At 54.1% G+C, this 26,648-nt stretch overlaps 1 protein-coding gene across 1 annotated transcript in view; it reads left to right on the forward strand.

The window, feature by feature from the left end:
* LOC144268839 (antigen WC1.1-like) overlaps positions 1–11,644 on the forward strand; it is a 38,816-nt gene extending 27,172 nt beyond the window's left edge. The window contains exons 7-15 of the mRNA XM_077824109.1: positions 2,014–2,328; positions 2,902–2,964; positions 3,040–3,358; positions 3,754–3,947; positions 6,222–6,317; positions 7,783–7,866; positions 8,991–9,080; positions 9,939–10,082; positions 11,307–11,644. Of these exons, the coding sequence (XP_077680235.1) occupies positions 2,014–2,328; positions 2,902–2,964; positions 3,040–3,358; positions 3,754–3,947; positions 6,222–6,317; positions 7,783–7,866; positions 8,991–9,080; positions 9,939–10,082; positions 11,307–11,455 (1,454 nt within the window). The 3' untranslated portion in view covers positions 11,456–11,644. The remainder of the gene's footprint in view (positions 1–2,013; positions 2,329–2,901; positions 2,965–3,039; positions 3,359–3,753; positions 3,948–6,221; positions 6,318–7,782; positions 7,867–8,990; positions 9,081–9,938; positions 10,083–11,306) is intronic.
* The last annotated feature ends 15,004 nt before the right edge of the window (positions 11,645–26,648 follow it).

Genomic DNA, 26,648 nt, shown 5'->3' on the forward strand with positions numbered 1-26,648 from the left:
TGCCTGAGTTCACAAGTTCAGAGCAAACATTTTCAGTTATAAAGCAAAACTTACATATGTTCTTGTTGCATAGACCACAGACATTACAAGTGAGATTAATGCCTGCAGCAACTAACCAGTATTTCATAAAGTCTAAACACTCAATACATTCTTACAAGACTAATACCTGTTTTCAGCAAAACTGACACACATGTGACCCTGCCTGGTCTCCAGCTACGAGATTGTAAGTTCTCATCTAAGGCCTGCAGCCTGGGCAAGAGCTGGAATCATAGAATCATAGAATCATGGAATATCAGGGTTGGAAGGGACCCCTGAAGGTCATCTAGTCCAACCCCCTGCTCGAAGCAGGACCAATTCCCAGTTAAATCATCCCAGCCAGGGCTTTGTCAAGCCTGACCTTAAAAACTTCCAAGGAAGGAGATTCCACCACCTCCCTAGGTAACGCATTCCAGTGTTTCACCACCCTCTTAGTGAAAAAGTTTTTCCTAATATCCAATCTAAACCTCCCCCACTGCAACTTGAGGCCATTACTCCTCGTTCTGTCATCTGCTACCATTGAGAACAGTCTAGAGCCATCCTCTTTGGAACCCCCTTTCAGGTAGTTGAAAGCAGCTATCAAATCCCCCCTCATTCTTCTCTTCTGCAGGCTAAACAATCCCAGCTCCCTCAGCCTCTCCTCATAAGTCATGTGTTCTAGACCCCTAATCATTTTTGTTGCCCTTCGCTGGACTCTCTCCAATTTATCCACATCCTTCTTGTAGTGTGGGGCCCAAAACTGGACACAGTACTCCAGATGAGGCCTCACCAATGTCGAATAGAGGGGGACGATCACGTCCCTCGATCTGCTCTCTATGCCCCTACGTATACATCCCAAAATGCCATTGGCCTTCTTGGCAACAAGGGCACACTGCTGACTCATATCCAGCTTCTCGTCCACTGTCACCCCTAGGTCCTTTTCCGCAGAACTGCTGCCGAGCCATTCGGTCCCTAGTCTGTAGCGGTGCATTGGATTCATCCGTCCTAAGTGCAGGACCCTGCACTTATCCTTATTGAACCTCATCAGATTTCTTTTGGCCCAATCCTCCAATTTGTCTAGGTCCTTCTGTATCCTATCCCTCCCCTCCAGCGTATCTACCACTCCTCCCAGTTTAGTATCGTCCGCAAATTTGCTGAGAGTGCAATCCACACCATCCTCCAGATCATTTATGAAGATATTGAACAAAACCGGCCCCAGGACCGACCCCTGGGGCACTCCACTTGACACCGGCTGCCAACTAGACATGGAGCCATTGATCACTACCCGTTGAGCCCGACAATCTAGCCAGCTTTCTACCCACCCTATAGTGCATTCATCCAGCCCATACTTCCTTAACTTGCTGACAAGAATACTGTGGGAGACCGTGTCAAAAGCTTTGCTAAAGTCAAGAAACAATACATCCACTGCTTTCCCTTCATCCACAGAACCAGTAATCTCATGATAAAAGGCGATTAGATTAGTCAGGCATGACCTTCCCTTGGTGAATCCATGCTGGCTGTTCCTGATCACTTTCCTCTCATGCAAGTACTTCAAGATTGATTCTTTGAGGACCTGCTCCATGATTTTTCCAGGGACTGAGGTGAGGCTGACTGGCCTGTAGTTCCCAGGATCCTCCTTCTTCCCTTTTTTAAAGATTGGCACAACATTAGCCTTTTTCCAGTCATCCGGGACTTCCCCGGTTCGCCACGAGTTTTCAAAGATAACTGGCCTGCCAATGTCACAATCCTTCCCAGCCTTTATCTATTACACTCTGTATGTAGCCGCTGGTAAATGGTGACCTTCCAGAGATGCCCACTGTATTTCGAAGGGGCCTGTGGTGTCTAAAAGACTCTCTTACTCTGGGAGTGGTTCTCTAGCCGTTGCTCCTGCAGAATGATGCACAGGATCGTTAGCAATCGCTGGGATTTCACTCTTCACACCCCCGTTCATTTCAGAATCAAATTATTTAAATTCCCTTTTTTTGCGTTTTCTTCTAGAGTTCACAGATGTGAGGCTGGTGAGCGACAGTGACTGTGCTGGGCGGCTGGAGGTTTTCTACAATGGGACGTGGGGCAGTGTTTGCTCCAATCAGATGTCTGGAGTCACCCCAGCAATTGTCTGCAAACAGCTGAACTGTGGGGACGGAGGGCAGATTGCAAGAGACTTTGAATATGGACCAGGTTCTGGTCCCACGTGGCTGGACCACGTTGCATGCAGTGAGCAGCACAGCTCCCTCTGGCAGTGCCCGTCAGAGACCTGGGATCCAAAGTCGTGTGATAACCGAGCAGAAGAGACCCATATTTCTTGTACTGGTAATTCTGAAACTACCTGCATGCGGGCATGCAAACCCACATGTAAACGATGAGTTTAATTAATTGAAAGGTTAGGATAGAACTTTTGTTGTTGTTCACATCTCAGTGTAGGCAGATTTAAATTCTCAACACAAGATACAAACATATTTTCATGATGTTTTATAGGAATAACCATTTGTCTGATTAACAACAAACATGGAAGTTAATCAATTAATCTTAAAAGAGACCGGTGTTAGACACTGCGATAAGGTAGTCTGAGAGCCAAGAAAAGCCTCTCCCTAGAGACCGTCATGAGGCAGCTCTGTGGTTATTAATCCTTTTGGGATGAACATTCAGGGGTGGGCCCAGGCTGTGCAATTTGGGTCAGAACTGGAATCCCCCAGAAGTCTGGGTGAATGTCGGCCTGTGTGTCTGAGTAACAGCTGAATAGCAAATTAATTAAGTATTAAATGACCCAGAGTTCACATTTCAGTTCACACAGTGCTGAAATTAGGGGTTTAAAATACAGATAAATTCTACTCCCACATCACACACACAACCCAGTGCATTCACCTCAGCTTTTTCTCTCCATAGGAAAAAAACCAAAACCAACTCAGACCCTGTTTGCCGAATGCCCGAACTCTCCCAGCTGCACAGGTATCTCTGCTTCTCACTGTCTCCCTCTTGGTCCCTAAGTTATCCCAGTAACATGTGAGGTTTCTGCATTTCTAGACCAGGACAAGTTACGTGTCATGGGAGGAGAGGACAGATGCTCGGGGAGAGTGGAGGTTTGGTACCGTGGCTCCTGGGGAACAGTTTGTGATGACTCCTGGGACATGGCGGATGCTAACGTTGTGTGTAAACAACTGGGCTGTGGATCTGCTGTATCTGCCCCGGGCGAGGCTGCATTCGGCCAGGGGACTGGTCCCATCTGGGTGGAGACGTTGAATTGCAGAGGGACAGAGTCATCTCTCTGGGACTGTCCTGCCAAGCCCTGGTGTGAAAGCAACTGTGGTCATAAGGAAGATGCTGCCGTGAATTGCACAGGTGAGTGACAGGAGATGTTTCTGCTACTTGCTGTAATATTCAGAGAGAAGGATGGTTTAGCCCACCCATCCCCTTTGGTCCCAGACCAGGCCCTCCCATCTCCTGTGTGCCAGAGCATCCTGGATGTTGAGGGTGGAACGTTTGTGAGGTCAGATTGGCTCAGGCATCAGCCCACATAGCCCCTGCATCCATCACAGGCCCCACTGTGCTGGTTTGTTATGAGAGTCCTCATTGCTGCACAAAGCACAAGGGACTTGGGCCCTAAATCACTAACAAACAGGCCCAGTGCTGCTGTGAGGGAGTCTGTGGAGGTGACAGCTGGAGACAACCAGGGACTCTCAGAGGTGAGGATCCCCCCGGGAACAAACAAGTCACCTCCCCCTTGCTACAGGTTCATAGGCTCCCACGACTCTCACAGGCTAATCTCTCCCTGTCGCATGTTCATTTCCATCCAGCTCCCCCGCGCCGCCCTCCGACCGACAATGGGAGAGTCACGGTGCCTGTGGTCATCAGCATTATCCTGGGGGCCCTGCTCTGCCTGGTCTTAATCATCCTGGGGGCGCAGGTGCGAAGTGCCAGGGCACAGCTCAGAGGTGGGTCCTGATTGGTGTCACTGTGTGCAATGCTTCTGCAATAGCAGGGGGGCTGCAGGGTGTCAGGGTGAGGGGAGATACCAGGCTGGGTGGGGTGGCCATGGGTGCCTGTTAACTCCTCTCTCGTTCAATATTTCATTAACTGTCTGGCAGTGGAACAGCCCAGCCATGAAATCTGGAGATGATACTGGCTAGGGACTTTTACAATTTCAGAGAAACGGCATCTGTATCCCCCCGCCCACCCTCCAGTGATCCACTCCAGGAATGCCTACTCAGGCCTCCTGCTGTCACGTGTCTCTGGGTGGGAACCCCCTGTCCCATCTCATTGCGGCCAGGGGGTTTTAAGACTGCACAGCCCCCTGCCTTCCACTGTGATACCCCCAGCAAACCAGTCTGCCTACAGGCCAGCCCCCATGCTGTGCTTTCTCCTCAAGGGCTATGAGCAGGGCATTGCCAGCAGTTACAAGTTACCACCCAGCTCTCTCTCAGCAGATTACACCTTATTCCTAGGATAAAAGTGTCACAGAGAAAACATTAAAAACAATAAAAAATCCTCCACACTTGCTGAACATACCAGAATTCACCCATCTTCCTCATGGCCAGCCTGGTCGACCAACATCCCTCCAACGATTCAGTGTTGGGATCCCCATGGACAGAAGGTCCTGCCCATTGCAGAATCAAAATGAAGGCCCTGAGGCTTTTTAAACTCAGCCTTTCATATCAGAAGTCCTCCTTTATCTCTTGGTCTCTGGTAAACCAGTTTGAACCAGTCTGTATAAACCACCCTGAAGGTTTTTACCTTTCTGGAGTTGTTTACAATCTCAGTGATTTACCTTAATCATCTACCCACACACACACACACTCAGTGTTTTTTCTTCCTGGAGGAGCTGTGGTAACCCTCCGACATGCAGTAGAACATAAACCATTCATAGCTTTAATCTAGTGATTCCCAAAGATACTGCCTGGAGCTGCAGTATCTGCCACAGGGAGGGGATCTGAATATCATGAGGAGAGACATCATGGAAAAGGGACCGAGAGAAACTGGAAATATTATCAAGGAAAAAAGGTGTATAAAAATAGAGCTGTGGTAAATAGTTGTGAAGAGAGTGATCCAGTAGAAAAGACAATCTTAGGAAGGAGAAGTGTGGGAAAGGAGCAGTTTACTATCTTGTACTCAAGGCTGGCACTTGTCGGGGATTTTACATCTATAACACACTTTATACAAATATTAGCGACCAGCTCCTTGGCAAGAAGATAGAAGATGGGATTGCCATCCACATACATGTAACAGTCACAACTTTGCAGTAAGACAATGACTATAATCAGATCTCATGCTTCAGGGCTTCAGCCAGTCGCCTGCAGGGGTCAGGAAGGAATTCTGGGAAGCCCCCATCTTTGTGTTTTGTTTTGCTTCGTTTTGTTTCTTGCCCTCCTCTGAAGCATCAGACTTTAGCTACAGAGGGAGCTGTGACACTGGATGGGCTGGACCAGTCCTCTGAGTTGATACAGAGAAACCTCTTTCGAAGATATCTGGCTGGTGTGTCTTTCCACATGTTCAGGGTCAAACCAATTGTCAGATTTGGGGTCAGGAAGAAAATTCCCCCCAGGTCAGATTGGTAAAAAGGGACCTTGGGGGATTTTCCTCTTCCTCTGAACCATGGAGCATGAATCGCCAGCAACGATTATCAAGGCATCTCTCAAGTAATCAGTTCCCTGCCACTGGGGGGCCCTTGGGCATTGGTGGTACCTTACTCGCTCCTGCTTTCTGCCTGTGACACACAATAGCTTATTCTCCTGAGGACTGAAATGCTTTACTCGAAGTGCATCTTTGGGCTCAAACCTATTGGTATCTGGGTGAAATGCAGTGGCCTGTATTATACAGGAGGTCAGACTAGATGTTCTAATGGTCCCGTCTGGCCTTAAACTCGATGAAAAAAAAAGAGGTTCTCACCATTTTCAAGAGAAACACCTGCGTGGGGGAAGAATTATTTAAGCTGCTCCAAAGGGGAATAGCCAGAAATAATGAGATGAGGTTAAAAAACATTTAAGATGAATGTGAGGAAGCTTCCTGACAGAGAATTAGCCCTGGGAACCATCATCAAAGGGCTGTTGTGGAAAGAAATACTGTCACCTGGCTCATTTAAATTCCAGCACTGGGAATGTGTGGTAGGGTTCAGGCTTGCACTGAGCCCACGGGGAGGGGCTGGATGATCCCATAGTATTTCCCATCTCTGGTTTCAATGACCCTGTGCAAACCCTGCCCTTTGTTTTCAGGCTCCAGAAGACCCTTGGATCCCTTCTCTGAGGCCGTGTACGAGGAGATTGATTATAACCTGATGAGAAAAAAGCAGGAGATGTTCAGTCGCTCAGGTCTGTGGGTCTCACTCTTAACAGGGAGCAGCTATCTAATGCCCTGTCCATCTGAGGCCCTGACCCAGAGTTAAATCACTGCAGCTTCCGCCCTGTGAGCTTGTCATTGGAGCTGGGCACAAGTCTCCATTGCAAAATGTTTTGGTGAAAAATGCAGATTCAGAGACACCGAAACATTTCACAAATTCTTGTCGATTTCACCCAATTGTTTCAAATACACACAGAACGATTCATTTCATTTCAACACTTTCTAAAGAAAACATTTTGTTTTTTTTCAATTGGATATTACTTTGCCATTAGAAATTTCCTTTAATATTATCGGGAAAAAAAACAAATAAACAAAAATTAACGAATGTCCAAAAGAACACCAAATGGTTTCATTCAACATTAAACTTTATTTTTACTTTTTCATTTCCCAAAAATTTCCCAAAAAAGTCATTTTTTGCTCAACTCAAAACAATCTTATATTTTGCTTTTTTCCCAAACGGTCAGAAAACCAAACCATCTGGTTTTTTTGCCAAGCTCTAGCTGTGGGAGCTGGGTCTGTGGTGAGACCAGCAGTTACTCATGTAGACTGAGGGAGATGGGTTTCCTTCCCACCATACACTGAGTGTCCCAATTCTAGGGGCAATTAATTTCCCATCTGCCCGTCCTGCAGCCTTGGCGTGCAACCAGTGAGGGGTCAGGAAAGCGACTGTCTGGGGCAGGCTAAACTATCATTTGAAAACTTCTTTGGAGCAGGGGATGTTCTTTGCCCCCCTCCCACCGCAGCCACTGGTCTGCTGGGTCGGCTCCCTCCTGCCCCCGGAGCAGAGAGATCAGCTCAGGAGAGCCTCATGACTTTGACTCCCGGCCCTTTTATCCTTTGTGCCATTTTGTCTCAATGTCTGATGGGAACATCCTGCCCAAGGGCTGTGCTGTGGTGGGGCTCTGGGAACATGCTCAGGGCATCTCCCAGCATCACTGCCAAGATGGTTACAGTGAATGACAAAAAGAAAAGGGGTACTTGTGGCACAATAGAGACTAACAAATTTATGAATCACAGACTTCGCTCTGGGGCTTTCTTGGTTTAATCTGGAAACACCATGGAGAGCTGATCGACTGATTCATGGGGGAGGTTGGTATTTACCCTTAAGAAGGAGGAGTCCCCTCTGTGGCTGAGGAGGCCAGGACAATTGTGGAACTTCCCTGGACCAGCAGCCAGAGATGGGCCCTTCACTCACCCCAGCATCTTTCAGGTCAGATCGTATCATCCCCTCAGTCACATTTATCACAGTAACATGGAGATTTCTCTTGGGGAGTCTGTGTCAGCCTCTCACCGCTCAGAGTTGCTGTGAGTCACCATGTCCTGTGAGAAGAAGGTATAGACTGAGCCTGGAAATCCTGCTCCAGGCCCCAGATGTGTTCCCAGTCCTGCAGTTCTGCTGTTCTCACTGTAATGAACGTCTGGTTCTCGTCTCTCCAGTCTCCTATTCAGATGACTCAGTGACAAAGCTGCAGTATTACACCGGGGACAGCGAGGGGGAAAACGATCCTGGATCAGAAGAAGGTAATGGGGGAGGGGCCGAGAGACCCACATCTGGGCAGAGAAATGAATTTCTATCACACTTTCTGCAATCGCAGCCATTTCCACCCCCGCCCCCCCTCACACACACACGGTTCCCATTGTACACAGTCGGGTCTCATCCCATTGAACAGGATTTCTGTCAGAATCTCAGGATGGGAACATGTGACCATCTCCTGAGCACACACCCCTCGGAGTGGCTCCCAGTGACCTCCCCAGGTGAGGAGCTGGAGGAGATGGGTCAGTCTCTTTGGGTGGAAGGCGTCAGTGCCCAGCAGGGCTCATCTCTTGTCCCCGAGAGAGAGAGGAAGATTGTCCTATGTTACAATTACAGATGGGCTCAGCCCAACTCCCTGATCCGAACCCACCAGAACTTTTGGGGGCATAGGGATTTGCAGATTCTGACCCCAGGTCTGGATCTCAGTTTTGGGGCTGGCACCTGTCGCTGTAACAGGCTGAAGCAAAATCCTGGACCTGAACTTCCGGGCCTGGCCCCATCTCTAATCATAAATGGGGCGGCATTTCTCCCCGAGCTGCTCTCAAGGGAGTCCATGATTTGGGCCCTGTGGGAGTTTAGCCTGTTGCTGGGGGAGGAGACACTGAGCAGATGAGCCAGTTCTGCTGAGAAGCTGGAGCGCTGCCAAGCTGAGCCCTGGGCTGCCTAAGAGGCCAGTGGAGAGCAGGAGCTCACAAAGGATCAGGCCAGTGACCTCCCAGTAGGAGCTTTAATTCCTGCAGAGGGGAGGTTCCCCCTCCCCAGTGTAACAGGAAAATTCAAACCTGTCTGCAGAGATCAGCTGGATTCACACAGGCCGGCTCTGGCCTGGCAGTGCCCGTGTTCCAACCTGTTATCTCAGCACAGGCCCAGATCCTGCTCCCACGGAAAAACGTGAAAGAGCTGCTGTTGGATTCTGCAGGGACAGGATTGGCCCCTTGTGATTTCTGGGTCTCCTGTTTTACTGTAGTTCTCTGACTTGTGCCTTTCTCCCCATGGGCCCCTGCGACTTCCCCTCTCACGTGCTATGATACACAGTTCTAGTTAGAAGGGCCACTTGCACTGAAGAGACGCTGCTGGTGTCATGGGCTGAGTGTGGTGTTTGCTGTTCCAGAGGGAGTTTCCCCAGGGGGGTCTCAGTTGGATTACGATAACGTGGAGGAGCCTGCCTTGAACGATGTCCCCCAGACTCCAGACGGCCGAGGTGAGCAGTGAATCCGCCTCCTGGAAGCAACGTCACCCTGACGAAAAACTAACTGTATTTCCCAGTAGGGACAATAGTGGTTTGTTAAGAAAACCAGGAAGTTCACCCACCAGTATTGTCTATTGGCGTAACGCTGGGGGCGCTGACCAGGTGCGTGACAAGACCTGTGTGGAGGTCCAGGGGTAGGGAAGCATGTGATGTCCTAAGGCATAATAAAGGCCCATTGCAGGGACTGAAGGAGCAGTTTGCTCAGGAGCTGCCCACACTATACTTGGCTCAGGTCACTGCCCCAGCTTATATACATCTGTGTCAGACACGCTGTGCTGGGCGGGACATAGAGATTTTACACCCAAGGATCTATGTCCCGACCTTATTAGCTGGCTCAGCTCCAAGTGGTGTCAGTGCCTTGGAGACTGATGGCAGTTTATGGGGTAAACTTTATCAGGAGAATGCACTGAAAAGTCATTTTTAAAGTAATGTCAAGTTTAGGAAGCCAGGGACAAGCTCTGGGCAATTCCAAGTCATTTCTGTTTGTAATTATTATAACCAAATGCCTTGTGGAGTAATCCCTCTGGACTAGATCCTAGACACCCTTTCTAGACCTCCCCCCGTCCCACGCTTGTAATCTAGGAGCTCTAGGATCCTCTCAATTAGCTCCTGAAACATATCAAATCAATGTGATATGTGAAATCCCCCAGGCTGAGGGTTCCAGAGGAGGGCTTCTCTTAATGCCCTGAAGTTGGAAGTTAAGTGCTGAGAGATCGCCAGGGACCAGTGAGGCTGGTGCAGCTGCAGCTTGTAGTTTATTTCTGTCTTCACTGTGAATATTCTCTTAATTACTGCACATCTTCATGTCAGATGCCCCTGCGCTGCCTGGAGATGTCCCAGGGGCTGTTTACGATGATGCCAGAGAAGTGTCTGTCCCTGAAGGTGACCCTGGCTTGGGGCAGAATGGTGAAAAAGGCACTGGGGCGAGTGACAGGGACAGGGATGCACAGACAGGTGAGTGGAAAACTGTTTGCACTTCACAGTGTCTCTGCAGAGTGGGGTAGCTGGAAATGTGGGATGCACAGCAAGGGAACAGCCCTGGCCAACCCAACGCCTGTGAGAAAAACTCTCCTTCTCTCATCTCTCCATTCCCTCAAAGAAGAGGCTTCAGTGCCTGAAATAGAGAGAGGAAAAGTAGAATCTGTGCTGGGTGGTACTTCCTGGTCAAACCAGCAAGATAGCTCGGATTCCCTCAAGCTCTAGGTTCAAATCCTTGGGTGTGGCTGCCCTACTCTTGATGTACTGGATTCCTACCTATTTACTGAACGTGTATCTTTTGGGCAGAATCTTATAAACCAAAGTCATGTTACTGCTGCACAAATGCTAAAGAGCCTATGACACTTCCTGTAAAAGTCGGGCTTAGCCCATTATCCTTGGCCTAAGTTTCCACTCCCCTCCCTGTTGTGCCATGAGCAGAGGAGGTGCAGTGGTGATGAAATGTGCATTGCTTAGTACTTGATGCTTATCTTCATTGTTAGGGCAGAGTGAAAGTTCTGATGTCCTTAAGTAAGTGCTCCTGGCTGGTAAGTGCTTGGGATTTTTTTCACCAATGTACAGGTAGCTATAGCTGGCACTTGGCAGTGTTAGCTGGTCTGGAAACCAAAGGTTTTAATTTCTAGACTATGTATCGAGATGATGGATTAGAACTTGTTCTAGACGAAGCCAGAAGACTGAAGGGGGAACAATTCCTAGCCCACACCGTAGAGCAAAGGTTCTCAAACCGTGGAGCATAGAATATATTCTGGGGCAGCATGAGAAGCCAGAGCAGAGAGCAGCGGCTACTTTCCAGGTGCCCAGCTTCGAAGGCAGCGCTGCAACCAGCAGCAGCGCAGAAGTAAGGATGGCAGAGAATGGTGTTGCCACTCTTACTTCTCTGCTGCTGCTGGTGGTAGTGCTGCCTTCAGAGCTCGGCAGCCGGGGAGCTATGTACTTAGATGGCTCTTTGTGACTCAATGCCCGACTGCTTTTCATATTTAGTGAGAGTTGCATGTTGATTTTTGTAAATCGGTAGATGTACTTGTGTGGTGGGGGTGGGGGGCGTCAACTACAATGGACACAAAGAAGGGGGCTGATCAAATAAGTTTGAGAACCACTGCTGTAAACTCTGCCTTGCTCTGCTGCTGCCCATCACCGTAGAGGGGATCCACTGACTGTATGTGTCTCCCTTGGTATTTTCAGGTGGGAGTCTGCACTCGCGAAGGAGTGAAGGTGTATCTGGGATGGAGAAGGAAACCCTGTTTCTGCCTCTGGGAGATACTGGTTATGATGATGTGGAACATTGTGACTCTGGGGGATCAATATCAGAACAATGTGATTGGACAAAATAACCTTGTGCTGATGTAAACGCTTCGCCTCTTTCTCTTAGAAATGCTCCCCCTGTTATGATGGTCCAGAGACAGTCCCTTCCAGTCTGATAGACAAAGCAGGTGTTTTTATAAGATTTGTGTGAAGTTGCAAGAAATTCAAGTGTGAGAGGGAAAAGATTCATAAACTTTCTTTGTATATTTTTCCATTGTTTCAAGGGGTGGAAGTTTCCTGCTTTTTTTATGCCTGTAATTTCTTCATCTTGAATTTGTGCCTTTTTACATATTAAATCCTTTCTGAAAGTCTTCCCTGTTGTGGAAGTGTTTCTTGCCAGATGAATTGTGCAGTTTCCAGGGTTCATCACAGGGAGAGGCTGAGATACAACAAACCAACAGACAAGGGCAGGCCACCTCTGGGTATGGACGGCTGTCTGATGGGAGGTGAGTTTACACTGAATGTTCTATCAGGCATGTGGTAAAAGTGAGACACCGGCAAGAGAACATTCTGAGATGAGCAACATGGTTGTTCCTAAACCTAATTCAGATCTGAAACTTTCCCTGAATCCAAGGAGATAAATGGGAAATTCTCTCTGGGTAATTCACACCTGAACTGAAGGAAACGGGTAAAAAGAATTCCCCATTAGCGATAAATACAGAGGATGAATATTTCTGCTAGGACAATAAATAAATTGTATAGAAAATAATGACAAGAGGACGGTTAATAAGAATCTGGGTTTCCACTGAAGCAATAAGGCTAAAACAAGTAACAAGTCACTGAATTGTTACTAGAAACCCCAGTAAAATTGATCGTTTTCACACAGTGGAATATTCACTTCCATGACAATCTACGAATATAGTTTAAAGTCAATGCTGAGCTGAGTACTGACTAGTGGAGAAGCCAGAAGTGTTCTCTCAATGAACCCTCAGTGGAATCAATACCAGAATGCCCACAGAGTACATCGCTATTTCGCAGAAATATCTTTCTTTCCTTCACCACCAATCCTGCTTGCAGTTTGGTCACTTCATCTGTAGAAGGATAGAATGGAAATAGAAATGATGAGAGAAGGAGTTTCCAATCATCTGCATTCAACAGGGTCAGGGGTCATATGAAGACGCAGAAATACAGCAATTTACTTTCAAAAAGAGAAAAAAATTAAAAAGACAAAACTGAGACATGTCACTGACCCGTGGAGACTGAGGAGGGAAATCTCAGGGACTGTGCTACCCTGTTCCAGGGCAAAGAGAGGAGGAGAAGTCCCCCGAAAATGACACCTGCAGATCCTGGAGAAAAGGAAAGAGAACAGGGACAGCAGCAGGTGAAGGTAACTGAGTGGGGGATTCCCTTGTATAAGTGGGGGATGTTATAGAGATATTGTGATCTGGATCACTTGGTAAGCTGGGTCCATTCAAACACTGAGCTTTAATAAAACGCAAGGTCATATTTCTGTGACTCGGAAGAATTTAGGTGTCATAGCGGACAAACAACTCAGCATGAAATCCCAGTGCCATGCTGTGGCCAAAAGGACCAACGCCATCTTTGGATATTTTCATGGGGTCAACTCACTGCACGTGGTGCCTCCTCCTGGCAGCTCTGGGGATTAGCTCTTGCCAGGCACTACCCTTCTCTGATGGTGTCTCTACCCATCATCTCTTTCACCCTATGGTCCCTCTCACTCTTAGAGCGGCAGCTTCCTTTTAGTGACCTGGCCAGAGGGCTGAGCCACGAAGGTTCTCCCCTTCCAGGGAATTCAAAGTCCTTGTGGACAAGCTGTCCAGCTGGCATCCCCAGCAAGCTGGGCCACTTCCCAGTGGCTGATAGGGAACCCAGGCCTGCCTCTACACTGACTTCCAGCCATGCAACCCTCACACAAGCATCCAAGTGCTGTATGGTCCTACTCCGTGCTGCAGTTGTCCTGGGCTTCTTCCTACCTATCTGGATTCCCCCTTTCTGACTCCTACGCGTAGGGGCAGCTAGGGGGCTCTGCACACTGCCCCCACCCAAGCGCCACCCCCGCAGCTCAACATTGGCTGGGAACTGTGGCCAGCGGGAGCAGTGCTCCCTGGCTGCTCCTACGCACAGGAGCCAGAGGAAGGACATGTCACTGTTTCTGGGAGCTGCTTCAGGTAAGTGCGGCTCAGAGCCTGCACCCCTGACCCCCTCCCATGCCCCAACCCCCTGGCCCAGCCCTGATCCCACTCCCGCCCTCCGAAGCCCTCAGTCCCAACCAAGAGCACACTCCTTCACCCCAGATCCCTCATCACCAGTCCCACCCCAGAGCCCACACCCACAGCCAGAGCCCTCACTCTGCCCCCCCACACCCAAACCCCCCACCCCAGCCCTGATCCCCCTCCTGCTCTTTGAATCCCTTGGTCACAGCCCAGGGAACCCTCCTACAACCCAAATCCCTCATCCCTGGCCCCACACCAGATCTTGCACCCCCAGCTGGAGCCCTCACCCCCTCTTGCATCCCAACCCACTGACTCAGCCTGGAGCCCCCTCTCGCACTCTGAACTCCTCATTTCTGTCCCCACCCTGAAACCCACACCCCAGCTCCCTGAGCCAGCCTGGTGTAAATGCAAAGTGAGTGAGTGAGGGTGGGGAAAGTGAACGACAGAGTGGGGACAAATACAGGATGAAGTGAGTTGGGGGCAGGGCTTCAGAGAAGGGGGGGCAGGGCAAGAGTGTTTGGTTTTGTGCGAGTAGAAAGTTGGCAGTCCTATTCTTCAGGCACAGCCTGGGAAGTTAATTGTCCTGCCTAGCCACTTTAACCCCTCAAGACCTTGTGTGGGGTGGGCACCCAATCACAGATATATAGTAACAAAGTTCCTGCTCTACCTTGGTGGGTCTTGCACTTATTGGCGGATTTGCTCACCTTGGAGCTTCACGGCAGCCCTCAGCTTGGCCATTTTTCTGAACTCACAGTCCAGGTCAACTCCTCCTGTGTCTGACCAGGAGTTGGGAGAATTTGGGGGGAACCTGGGCCTGCCCTCTACTCCGGCTTCCAGCCCAGGGCCCTGTGGAATGCAGCTGTCGAGAGTGCCCCCTGGAACAGCTGTGCAACAGCTACAACTCCCTGGGCTACTTCCCCATGGCCTCCTCCCAACCCCTTCTTTATCCTCACCATAGGACCTTCCTCCTGGTGTCTGATAATGCTTGTGCACCTCAGTCCTCCAACAGTCCGCGTTCTCACTCTCAGCTCCTAGTGCCTCTTGCTCCCAGCTCCTCACACGCACACCACAAACTGAAGTGAGCTCCTTTTTAAAACCCAGGTGCCCTGATTAGCCTGCCTTAATTTATTCTAGCAGCTTCTTCATTGGCTGCAGGTGTTCTAATCAGCCTGTCTTAATTGTCTCCAGAAGGTTCCTGATTATTCTAGAGTTTTCCCTGTTGGGAAACGGAACGTCCTTTGCTTGCTCCTCAGCTATCTGCTTTCTATTCTTTCCTAAAGCCCCCTGGCCTGGATTTTTCTTACTTTTTGCACCTGCCTTAGTCCCCCCCCGACCGGGCCAGACGCTTTTTTTTGTTTTCTTTTGATTCTTTGTTTTTTTTTCCCGTCTACGTGCTTCGGCCCTTAGCATGCCAGCACCTGCCCCCCCGCACGCCTGCTTTCGGGCGCAGCTATTTGCCTCAGATGAGCCCCCGGAGGATGGGGGGGAAGATTGGCGATTTTGCTGTCCGGAGGGGGGAGTGGAAACCCCCAGACCCAGCCGTTTTGCCGGCAGCTCGGACTTTACAACATTCTCAGCATGCCGGAAGCCTTGGAACACAGCCAACAAAGCTGGAGAAGAAGATTTCAGAAGACAGGAGAAATAATCCAGGACAGCTATAAATCTTCGTGAAGGGGGCCGTAAGACTGAGTAATTTTCTGAATTATACTCTCGTGGGGGGGAGTTTGACTGTGGTTACTTGCGTATGTGGCGGCACAGGGGGTGTGGCGTGGAGACCCCCACCCCCGATCCATCGGTGCCCTTAGCCCCCCATCGTTATTACAACTGTTACGGCCCCCCCGCCATCTGTCCCTGCTGGCAACATGCCATCTCTCTTCGGATCCAGCTGTTCGCTTTGAACTTTGCCTTCCGGACCGGACATAACAGCCAACCAACCGAGACCCTTTGGACAAACGTGTGTGGGTCTGCACCCCCCCCCCCGGATTGCTTATCCCACAGCTTGCCCCTATTACCGGACCCCGATTTTGTTTCTTCCCCCCCTCCCAGTCCAACCCCCTCGGCATTCCCCCCCTCCCCACCTGCAGCCTAGCGGGGAGGACTGGTTTTTTTCCTGTCCCCCTCCCCACTTCTCCTTCCGGTGTCTCCCTGTCTCTCCCTGCTCACAATGGCGGGGAACGAGAGGGGCGAGACCGCTTCAACAAAATTAGTTGTCCCTCCCCCACCACCACCGCTGCCCGACCCCCAAGGTCCCCCCCTACCACTATTGTCAAGATACTTGCCACCCCCCCGCTGGGGCACCGGTAGCAGGAGGCACCAGGGTGATTGCTGCTGCTGCTGCACCCACCGCCCCCCCAGATTCTAGGAAATCGCCCCCCCGGTTGGCCGGAAGGGCCAGGGCGGGAGGAAAGGGAAGGGCCCCGCTAAAACCACTGAGTCCTCCATGGCAGAGGCTGCCCCCACCGCTGTGGCCTCGTCATCAACCATGGCGCCCCTCCCTGCGTTTCCCTCCACCAGCTCTGCGATTGTCCCTCCCCCGGCCCCCAGGATGTATGCCCGGGCGGCAACGGGCTCTCCCCTGCCTGCCGCCTCGTCATCTCGCACCCCCCCCACCTCCGCCACCATCACCAGCGGCCGGGGCCCTTTCCCCGCCTTGACCAGGAAGCACGGCGTCCGTTGCCTCCTGGTGCCCTCCTCGCCCCACGTGGAGACATACGTGCAGGCGTTGGCGAAGGTGGTAGGACCCACGGCTATTGTGGCGGCCTCCAAGATGTATGGGAAGGTCGGTTTTTTTTAAGCCTTGGAGGATGCCGCCCAGGAGGCGGTGGAGAGGGGCCTGATGGTGGGGGGCGTGTTTGTCCCCCTAGAACTGTTAGAAGACCTGGGCGTTCTCCTTGTCCTTACCTCCGTTCCTCCCTTCTTACCCAATGCTGCCCTGTTACCCGCTCTCTCCATCCTGGGGAAACTTGTCTCTGTTATCAGCCCTCTCCCGTTGGGCTGCAAGGACCCCACCCTCTGTCACATTTTTTCGTTCCGCCGGCAAGTGCAGCTTCTACCGCCGGCAGGGGCGTGTGACAAAGAGGCGCTCGAGGGGTCTTTTCTAGTCCCCTACCAGGGAGCCCGCTATCGGGTCTTTTACTCTACCGGAGAGGCCTGGTGCTACCTCTACCGTTCAGCGGGGCATGTCCGCAGAGACTGCCCTTTGGCCCGGGGGGGAGGGGCACCCGAAACCCCCGAGACCCGGTGGGACATCGGCCCCGTCGCTGCCGACACCCCTGGCTGCCCGGCACCTGAAACCAACCCTCCTCCTACTCGACCCATCGCTGCTTCCATCCAGGCCCAAAAAATACCTTCCCTACAATGCCCGGGCGAGCAAGGGAGTTCCACCCTTGCTAGTACCAATCCAACAGAGCCCATGGAGGAGGGTGTGGCAAGGATATTACCGGGTATAGGAAAGGGCCCGCCCCAAGGAGAAACCCCCGCCCCTCATGCTGCCTCACCGCTACCCCCCCGAACCCCTGAACCATCGCCTCCGCCCCCCGACACGACCCCTGCTAACCAGCCCCCAGATGATGCTCTGGAGGACTGGACCCTAGTCCAGGGGAAGGGAGGCAAGCGGAAGGCTCGAGCTCCGCTGCATCCATCCGACGCGGAAACCCCCCGGAAGACCAGGAAAGGAGGCACTGCTATCGAGCCTCCCGCCACGGCCACGAGCGAGATCCATCCGCTGGTGTCGGAAGGGGAGGACGGATTGGCATTGGAGGACAGAATCCCCCCTCCACGGGAGACCCTCCCCTCCGAGACTTCTGAGGACACCCCTTCTGCCTGGATACCACCCGAACCCCGCGCGGATCCCGAGGTGACCGTTGAGGCAGGCCCTAGAGGAGAGGCCCCCGGGTGGCAGGAGCTGGCCTCTCCCCCGTGTACGCGGAGATTGAGGCCCTAGATTTGACCCCGGTCACCCAGAGAGGGGATGATCTGCTGCCGGCTGGCCTCGAGCTGGGCAACCTTACCCCAGCCTCCCTTTCCCCATGCTCCCTCCCCCTAATTGCCTTCCCGGGTGAGCACCCTGCAGAAGGTGGTCCACCACCTGATGCCATGGCCGCTAAGACCACCATGGAGCCAGCGCCTAGCATTATTTGGAGCCCCCTCCCTTACCCCTTAACCCTTGACTCTGCTCAGGAGGCACTTTCCTTTAGCTGCTTGCCTCCTGAACCACAGAGCCTTACCCCTGCCCCTGCCCCCACCCCTGCCCCTGCCCAAGTCCCCTCCTCCTGCAATGTTAATGCCGCCCCTGGGGTTATTTCCTTTCCACCTTTCGCAGATTCCCCCCAGGGAGCAGTCTTTGCATTTTCTAGCCGTGACCCATTAGGAGTGGCAATTTTTCCCCTGTCATCCCCCTCCACCCCAAGGCGTGAAATGAATTTAATAACCCCAGCCTGTCAGACGCCCCGTCAGTGGTCCGCACCCTGTCTACCCACTTTAGCAGACCACGAGGCTGTCTTAAGAGTCCCATTAGGGAACACCTCGGGAATTGTAACCCCACCATCCCATGAGCTGCGGCATGCACTACGGAAGTTCCTAGAGCACACCCGTGACGCCCGCGATAGGGCACAGCTGGCTCTTCAGCTATGGGGGGACTTTGATCAACTCCTTCAGGCCACAAGGGCCCTTATAAAGGAGGGCAGGGGGCAAGGAAGGCATGGTGCTGCGGCCTACGAGCGAGCCCGCAGCTTCCGACGCGATCTACTCACCCACGGGATGGGTCACGGGTTGCTGCGCAACCCGCCGGGGGCCCTGAACACCCCCGCCAGCATGACGCCCCCACCCCCCCCAGCCCTCCGCATGACGCCTCTTATTATTGCGACCCTGAATACCAGGGGCTGTAGGATGGCTCTCCGCAGGTCCCAGGTGCTCTCTTACCTTCGGGAAGGGAGGTACTCTGTAGTTTTCCTGCAGGAGACCCATACGGACCCGGCCGCAGAGGACAGGTGGCGGCTGGAGTGGGGGGACGGGGTATACTTTAGCCATTTCGCGACCTGGCAAGCTGGAGTGGCGACCCTGTTCTCCCCCAACCTATGGCCTGAGGTGCTAGGGGTCAATGAGGCCGTGCCTGGCCCCCTGCTGCACCTTCAAGCCCGTATGGAGGGGCTTGTGGTTAATCTTGTTAACATCTATACCCCGCAAATGAGCTCCAGGCGGCCACAATTTTATCAGCGGGTGTCCGACTTTCTCAGCACCCTGGATTTGCACGAGTGCCTGGTCCTGGGAGGGGACTTTAACACCACCCTCGAGGAACGGGACCGCTCAGGGGCCGAACCGAACCCGGCCGCTGCGAATATTCTCCAAGGGATAGTTGACCATCACTCCCTTGTGGACGTCTGGCGTGACCATCACCCAGATGACACCTCCACGTTCACCTTTGTCCGGGTGGAGGCCCATCGGTCACACCACTCTCGGTTGGACCATATTTACTTATCCTGTTTCCATCTTTCACAGGCCCACTCCTCCGCCATTCGGCCGGCCCCATTCTCCGATCATCATTTAGTCACCGTAACGGTCTCCCTCTGTGCAGAGAGACAGGTGCCGACCTATTGGCACTTTAATAACAGCCTGTTGGAGGACAAGAGCTTTGTGATGTCCTTCCGGGAGTTCTGGCTGGCCTGGCGAGAGCAGTGGCGTGCCTTTCCCTCGGTGCGGCGATGGTGGGATCTCGGGAAGGTGCGCGCCAAGCTCTTCTGCCGTGACTACACTCAGGGCACCAGCCGACGGCGAAATGCGGCGATGGAGCAGTTGGAACGGGAGGTCTTAGAGGTGGAGAGGCACCTGGCCGCCAATCCCGAGGACCCGTCCCTCTGCGGAGCATGCCGGGAGAAGTGGGAGGAGCTCCGGGTCCTCGAGGACCACCAGGCCCGAGGTGCCTTCGTTCGGTCCCGCATCCGCCTCCTTCGGGAGATGGACCGCGGCTCCCGCTTCTTCTATGCCCTGCAGAAAACGAGGGGGGCCAAGAAACATGTCACCTGCCTTCTTGCGGAAGATGGCACCCCCCTCACTGATCTGGAGGAGATGTGTGGGAGGGCCCGTGATTTCTACACAAGCCTTTTCTCCCCGGACCTGACCGATCCTGGCGCTTGCGGGGTGCTCTGGGAGGAACTCCCCACGGTCAGCGTGGGAGACTGAGACTGACTAGAGCTGCTTCTCACCCTGGCCGAGTTCTTGGAAGCCCTCCATCGCATGCCCACCAATAAATCTCCGGGCATGGACGGGCTGACCGTGGAGTTTTACCGCGCGTTCTGGGACATTCTCGTCCCAGACCTAGTCACCGTCTGGGCTGAGTCCTTGCAGAGCGGGGTCCTTCCTCTGTCGTGCAGGCGAGTGGTGCTTGATTTGCTGCCGAAGAAGGGGGACCTCCGCGATCTACGAAACTGGCGTCCCGTCTCACTCCTTAGCACGGATTACAAAATCATAGCGAAAGCAATCTCGCTGCGGCTAGGGTCCGTGACGGCGGACGTGATCCACCCAGACCAGACCTATACTGTCCCGGGTTGCAGCATTTTTGATAACCTCTTTCTAGTCCGAGACCTTTTGGAACTCGGGCGGAGAGATGGTCTGTCGTTCGCCCTCCTGTCTCTTGATCAGGAGAAGGCGTTCGATAGAGTAGACCATGGGTACCTCCTGAGCACTCTGCAGGCATTTGGATTTGGACCTCAGTTTGTGAGTTTTCTCCGGGTGCTGTATGCCTCCGCGGAGTGTTTGGTTAAGCTCAACTGGACCCTGACTGAACCGGTCAGCTTCGGGCGAGGAGTGTGGCATGGGTGCCCCCTCTCGGGCCAGTTGTACGCTCTGGCGATCGAGCCTTTCCTCTGTCTCCTCCACAGGAGGATGACAGGGTTGGTGCTTTGGGAGCCGGAGCTGCAGCTGGTCCTGTCGGCGTATGCCGATGACGTACTCCTCGTGGTCCAGGACCCGGGCGACTTGGCGCGAGTGGAGGCATGCCAAGCCATCTATTCGGCAGCCTCCTCCGCCCGAGTCAACTGGGTCAAGAGCTCTGGCTTGGCGGTGGGGGACTGGCGGCAGGTAGGCTCCCTCCCACCAGCACTTCAGACCATCCGGTGGAGTGCTGGTCCACTGCTCTATCTCGGCATTTACCTTTCCACCACGCACCCTTCCCCGCAGGAGAACTGGCAAAATTTAGACGGCGGGGTGATAGAGCGGATCCAGAAATGGACGAGACTACTCCAATGTCTCTCCCTCCGAGGGAGAGCACTTGTGCTTAACCATCTAGTCCTGTCCACGCTCTGGTACCGACTCAACACCCTGGCCCCAGCCCCGGGTTTCCTGACCCACCTCTGGAGATTGATTCTAGAGTTCTTCTGGTCAGGAATGCACTGGGCCCCTGTTGGAGTTCTTCATCTACCCCTGAAGGAAGGAGGGCAGGGCCTGAAGTGTCTGTACACTCAGGTCCGCATTTTCTGCCTCCAGGCCCTGCAGAGGCTCTTTTATAGTGCACATAGTTCGGCGTGGAGCATACTGGCGCACGCCTTCCTGCGCCGTTTCCAAGGGCTCCGATACGACCGGCATCTCTTTTATCTTTCTCCGAGGGGTTTTCTGCGAGACCTCTCCGGGCTGCCGGTCTTCTACCAGGACCTCCTCCGGACCTGGAAACTGTTTCTAACAACCAGGTCCGTGGGGGCCACTGTGGGAGCAGATCTCCTCATGGAGCCCCTGCTACACAACCCCCAGCTCCATGTGCAGGTGGCGGAGTCCTGCTCGGTGCACCAGAGGTTGGTCCTGGCGGAAGTCACGAGGGTCGGAGACCTCCTGGACTATGACCGGAGAGACTGGCTTGATCCCCTGACGCTCGCTCGGCACATGGGGCTCTCCAGCCCCCGTACCCCCGGCGCGTACTTCAGGAGGTGAAGGCCGCCTTGACCCCCGCTGCTTAGGCTTATGTTAGCCGAGCCTTGTGCGAGGATGCACCCCGCCCATCCTTTACCCCAGGCCCACCGGACCTTTCCATCGGGCCCTTACCCCGTAGATCCCAACAAACCCCTCACCCTTTCACTGCAAGCCAGTTGCTCGAACTGCAGCCGGTTAGTTTTCAAATTGCAACACAGAAATATTTATACACACTTACACTTCACACCCTTCACGCCCACACCCTGGTGTCCCGCCCCGATACAAAGTGGCAGGACCTTCTGCCACCTTTGGAGGGTGAGCAACCTCGATGGGCCAGCCTGTATTTCACCTTGGTCCCGAGGCCCGTTGGGGACATCAGTTGGCGGCTCCTTCATGGAGCTGTGAGCACGGGCGTGTTTCTGACACGATTTACCCTCATCCCAGATACTTGCCCTTTTTGTAATGTGAGGGAAACCCTGGTGCACGTATATCTAGAGTGTGCCAGATTGCAGCCCCTTTTCCGGCTCCTTACAAATATTCTATTACACTTCTGGCTTCATTTCTCCCCTCACCTTTTTATCTATACACTTCCCATCCGTGGCCCCACAAAGTCGCGGGATCTCCTGGTCAACCTCCTCCTAGCCTTGGCTAAAACAGCCATTTATAAAACCAGAGAGAGGAGGTTGGCCCATGAAATGTCCTGCGATTGTAGGGCCTTTTTCCGATCCTCAGTACATTCACGTATCCGGGCGGAGTTCCTCTGGGCGGCGTCCACCGACTCCCTTGACGCCTTCGAGGAGTGGTGGGCCCTGTCCGGGGTTCTCTGCTCAGTGACCCCGTCCGGTTCCCTCCATCTGACCCTTTGATTGAGGGGAAGAGCGAGAGACGCCAGCCCCAGCCGTTGCCGCTGTGGATACCATCATTACTGTCATCTAGGAGGGGTCCTATAATACATGGGTGTCTACCCCCCCCCACCCTCAAACCGCCCACCCCGCAGCCAAGCCCATCTTGCTGGGCATTCTCAGTAGAGGGATAATCGGTGACACTGGGCGCGGCACTAGGTAACTCGAGGGGGTGGAAGACCACGAGTGTCGAGGAAGCCCCCCTGCTCTAGGCCACCAGGTAACTCAGGAGGTTGGAAGACCATGAGTGTCGAGTAAGCCCCCCCGCTCTGGGCCCAGGCTAGCCTGAACACTTCTCCCTCCTGAAAGCTGCTGTGTTATACCTTCTGTTTGCATTGTTTTGTTGCATAGTTTGTTTTGTTTTCTTTGGTAACTTTTTGCAAGTGTTACACAATAAAATTCTTTTCTGTTTCAAAAAAAAACCCCAAAACCTTCCCCGTTCCCTTACCCAGGGAAAAGGGACCTACTTAGCCTGCTCTCCTACTGCTGCCTTCTGGCCTGGGCTTTCCTTGCTTTTTGCCCCTGCTCTCGGCTTCCCCCCTGACCGGGCCAGACGCTCTCCCCCCCTTCTCCTCCCTTTCTTTTCTTTTTGTTGTTTTTTTTTTCTTTCGTGTTGTTGCTAGAGTGCTGGCCGGTTGCCGGCCAGCTGTTAGCTCCCCCCCGGCCCGCTCTCGGTCACTGTTGCCGCTCCAACTGAACCCCTCCCCTGATAGAGGGGGTGCCTGCTGGCCCGCTCCTCAGAGGGGGAGAGTGGAAGGACCCAGCCCCCAGACCCAGCCGCTTGCTGTTTGTCTACAGACCCATCTTCGGTTGAGAGGACTCTTCTCACCTACTTTGGCATTTCTGGAATGCTGTTGCTGAAAAAAAGAAAACCCGGAATAGACAGAGAAAATCCATCCACCAGAGGAACACCGCCCGGGGAATCTACAAATCGCCGTGGAGGGGGCCTAAGACTGAGTAACTTTTGAACCGTGCTCTGGTGTGGGGGGAGGTGTTGACTGTGTCTTAATTGTGTTTGTAGGGACACGGGGGTATGGCACGGAGCTGCCCCCGATCCATCTGTGTCCTCCCAACCCCCACACCACGACACTCCTCACTGTCCCCCCGCTCCGCCATCTTTGCTAGCTATCTAATATCTGCCTCTGGACTCAGCTGCTTGCCCTGATTCCACTGCATGGACCAGAAGCACCAGCCAACCAAACAGGACTCTCTGGACAAGCGTACGGCGGTTTATGTGCCCCCCCCCCCGAATTGTCCACCCCACAGCTTGTCCCTTTCTATCTGACCCCAACTCCTGTTAACCACCTGCCACTGCCCCTCTGGGGCATTGGCAATGGAGGGCACCGGGGTGACCTCCACCGCTGCCATGCCCATCGCCTCCCCAGACTCTAGGGAAGCCCCTCCAGCCGGCAGGAAAGGCCAGGGCAAGAAGAAGGGGAAGGGCCCCGCTAAAACCACCAGGCACTCCACGGCAGGGGCCACCCCCCCTGCTGCGGCCCCGCCACCGACCACGACATCCTCCCCTGCTGCCCCCTCCACCAGCTCTGAGGATGTCCCTCCCTCAGCCCCCCGGACGTATGCACGGGTGGCGGCAGCCCCCCGCCTGCCGCCTCGTCATCTCTCCCGCCCACCGCCTCTGCCACCATCAACAGCGGCCGGGGCCCCTTTCCCACCATGACAAGGAAGCACGGTGTCCGATGCCTCCTGGTGCCCGCCTCACCCCACGTGGAGACCTATGTGCAGGCGTTGGCGAGGGCGGTGGGGCCCTCGGCCATTGTGGGGGCCTCCAAAAGGTACGGAAAGATTGTCTTCTTCTTAGCATCGGAGGCTGCCACCCAGGAAGCGGTGGACAGGGGCCTGGCAGTGCGGGGGGGGTGGTGTTTATCCCCCTAGAGCTGCTGGAGGACCTGGGCATCTGCCTGGTCCTGACTTGTGTCCCTCCTTTTCTCCCCAATGCTGCCCTGTTACCCGCTCTCTCTACCCTGGGGAAACTGTTTCTGTCATCAGCCCTCTCCTGTTGGGCTGCAAGGACTCCACCCTCCGTCACATTTTTTCCTTCCGCCGGCAAGTGCAGCTTCTACTGCTGTCGGCGGCGCGTGACAGAGAGGCGCTTGAGGGGTTCTTCCTAGTCCCCCACCAGGGGGCCTGTTACCTGGTTTATTTCTCCCCGGGGGAAGCCCGGTGCTACCTCTGCTGGGCATCGGGACATGTCCGGAGGGACTGCCCCTTAGCCAGGCAAGGAGAGGTACCTGGGATCCCTGAAACCCGGCAGGACATCGGCCCCGTCATTGCTGATGCCCCTGGCCGCCCGGTACCCGAACGTGCCCCTCCTCCTCTTTGGACCACCGCTACTCCTGCTCAGGCCGAAGGGGCACCTCCCCTACAATGCCCAGACGAGAGACAGAGCCTCGCCCTTGCTGCTGACAATCACATGGGGCCTATGGAGGAGGGTGTGGCAGAGATACCACCAGGCATGGGAGAGAGCCTGCCCCAGGGAGAATCCTCCCTCCCTTATGCCACCCCACCGTTCCTCCCCCCAAGTCCCTGAGCCATCGCCTTCACCCCCTGACACGATCCCTGCTAACCAGCCCCCAGATGATGCCATGGAGGGCTGGACCCTAGTCCAGGGGAAGCGAGGCAAGTGGAAGGCTCGAGCTCTGCCTCATCTACATGAGGCAGAGGCCACCCGGAAGACCAGGAAGGGGGGCTTTGATGCCAGACCTTCTGCTTTGCCCACGAGTGCGTCCCATCCACCGGTGTCAGCCAGGAAAGACGTGGCAGCACCGGCGGATAGTATCTCCACTCCACGGGAGACCGTCCCCTCCGAGACCCTCGGGGAAGCCCCTTCTGTCCTGACGCTACCCAAAGCCCCCATGAACCCCGAGGCAACTGTCATGGCAGGTGCCGTCGGGGAGAACCCCGGGGCGATGGAAAGTGTCCTCTCCTCCATGTTCGAGGAGATCGAGGCCCTAGATCTGACCCCGGTGGCCCAGGGGGAGGACAACCTTTTGCCAGCAAACCTCGATTTGTGCGACCTCACTCCACCCCTCTTTTCCCCATGCTCCCTCCCCTAACTGCTGCTTCTGCTCCCACCTCCGAGGAGCCCCTGGACTCCTCCATCGACCCATCCGCTGATGGCACCCCGCTGACGACCACCGAGCCTGCTCAGGTGACAGCCAGCGCCACGCGGCCAGGACACAAGTAGCCGGGGCACCCCCCGTTGGTGAGGAGCAATCGATTTCCTTCCCGGGCGGGGGCCCAACAGAAGATAATCCACCTCCTGATGCTGTGGCCGCTAAATCCACCATACAGCCCACGCCTGGTATCACTGAGAGCTCCCTCCCCACACCCTTAACCATCAAGTCTGATCAGGAGGTGCCACCATCCAGCTGCTTGCCTTCCGAAACCCAGAACCTCGCCTCTGCCTCTGCCCCTGCCCCTACCCCTATCCAATTTACCTCCTGCAATGTTATTGCTACCACCGGGGCTGTCTCCTTCCCTTTCCCAACTGATGACCCCCAGGGAGTGGCCTTTGTGTTCTCCTGCCCCGACCCATTAGGAGCTGCTATCTTCCCTCCACCACCCCCTATCGCCCCAGAGCTTGAGGCGGGCCTAGACGCTCCAGCCCATCAGGCACCCCGTCAGGGGTCCGCACCCTCCTTGTCCGTTTTAGTGGACCATAGGGCTGCATCAAGGGCCCCGCCGAGGAACAACCGGGAAACCGTAATCCCACCCCCCGCATGAGCTGTGAGGAGAGCTGCGGAAGTTTTTAGAGGATATCCGTGGCTCCTGCAACAAGGTACAGCTTGCTCTCCAGTGATGGGGGGAATTTTTTCAAGTCCTCCAGGCCACAAGGGCCCTCATGGGGGAAGGTAAAGTGATGGGGAAGCAGGATGCCACGGCCTACTGCTGGGTCCGCGTCTTCCGTGACCAATTACTCACCTACGGGATGGGTCACGGACTGTTGCGCGGCCCGCTGGGGGATGCAAGCGTCCCTGCCAGTGAGGGTCCCCCCCGGTCCCCCCCATGACACCTCTCACCATCGCAACGTTGAACACCCAGGGTTGTAGGATGGCTCTCCGCAGGTCCCAGGTGATCTTCTTCCTTCAGGAGGGAGGGTACTCTGTGATTTTCCTACAGGAGACCCATACGGATCTGACTCTCAAAGACAGTTGGCGGCTGGAGTGGGGGGACAGGGTCTACTTTAGCCATTCCCCGATTCGGCAGGCTGGAGTGGCGACGCTGTTCTC

Source organism: Eretmochelys imbricata, chromosome 1 (assembly GCF_965152235.1).
Source record: "Eretmochelys imbricata isolate rEreImb1 chromosome 1, rEreImb1.hap1, whole genome shotgun sequence".
Taxonomy (NCBI): domain Eukaryota; kingdom Metazoa; phylum Chordata; order Testudines; family Cheloniidae; genus Eretmochelys; species Eretmochelys imbricata.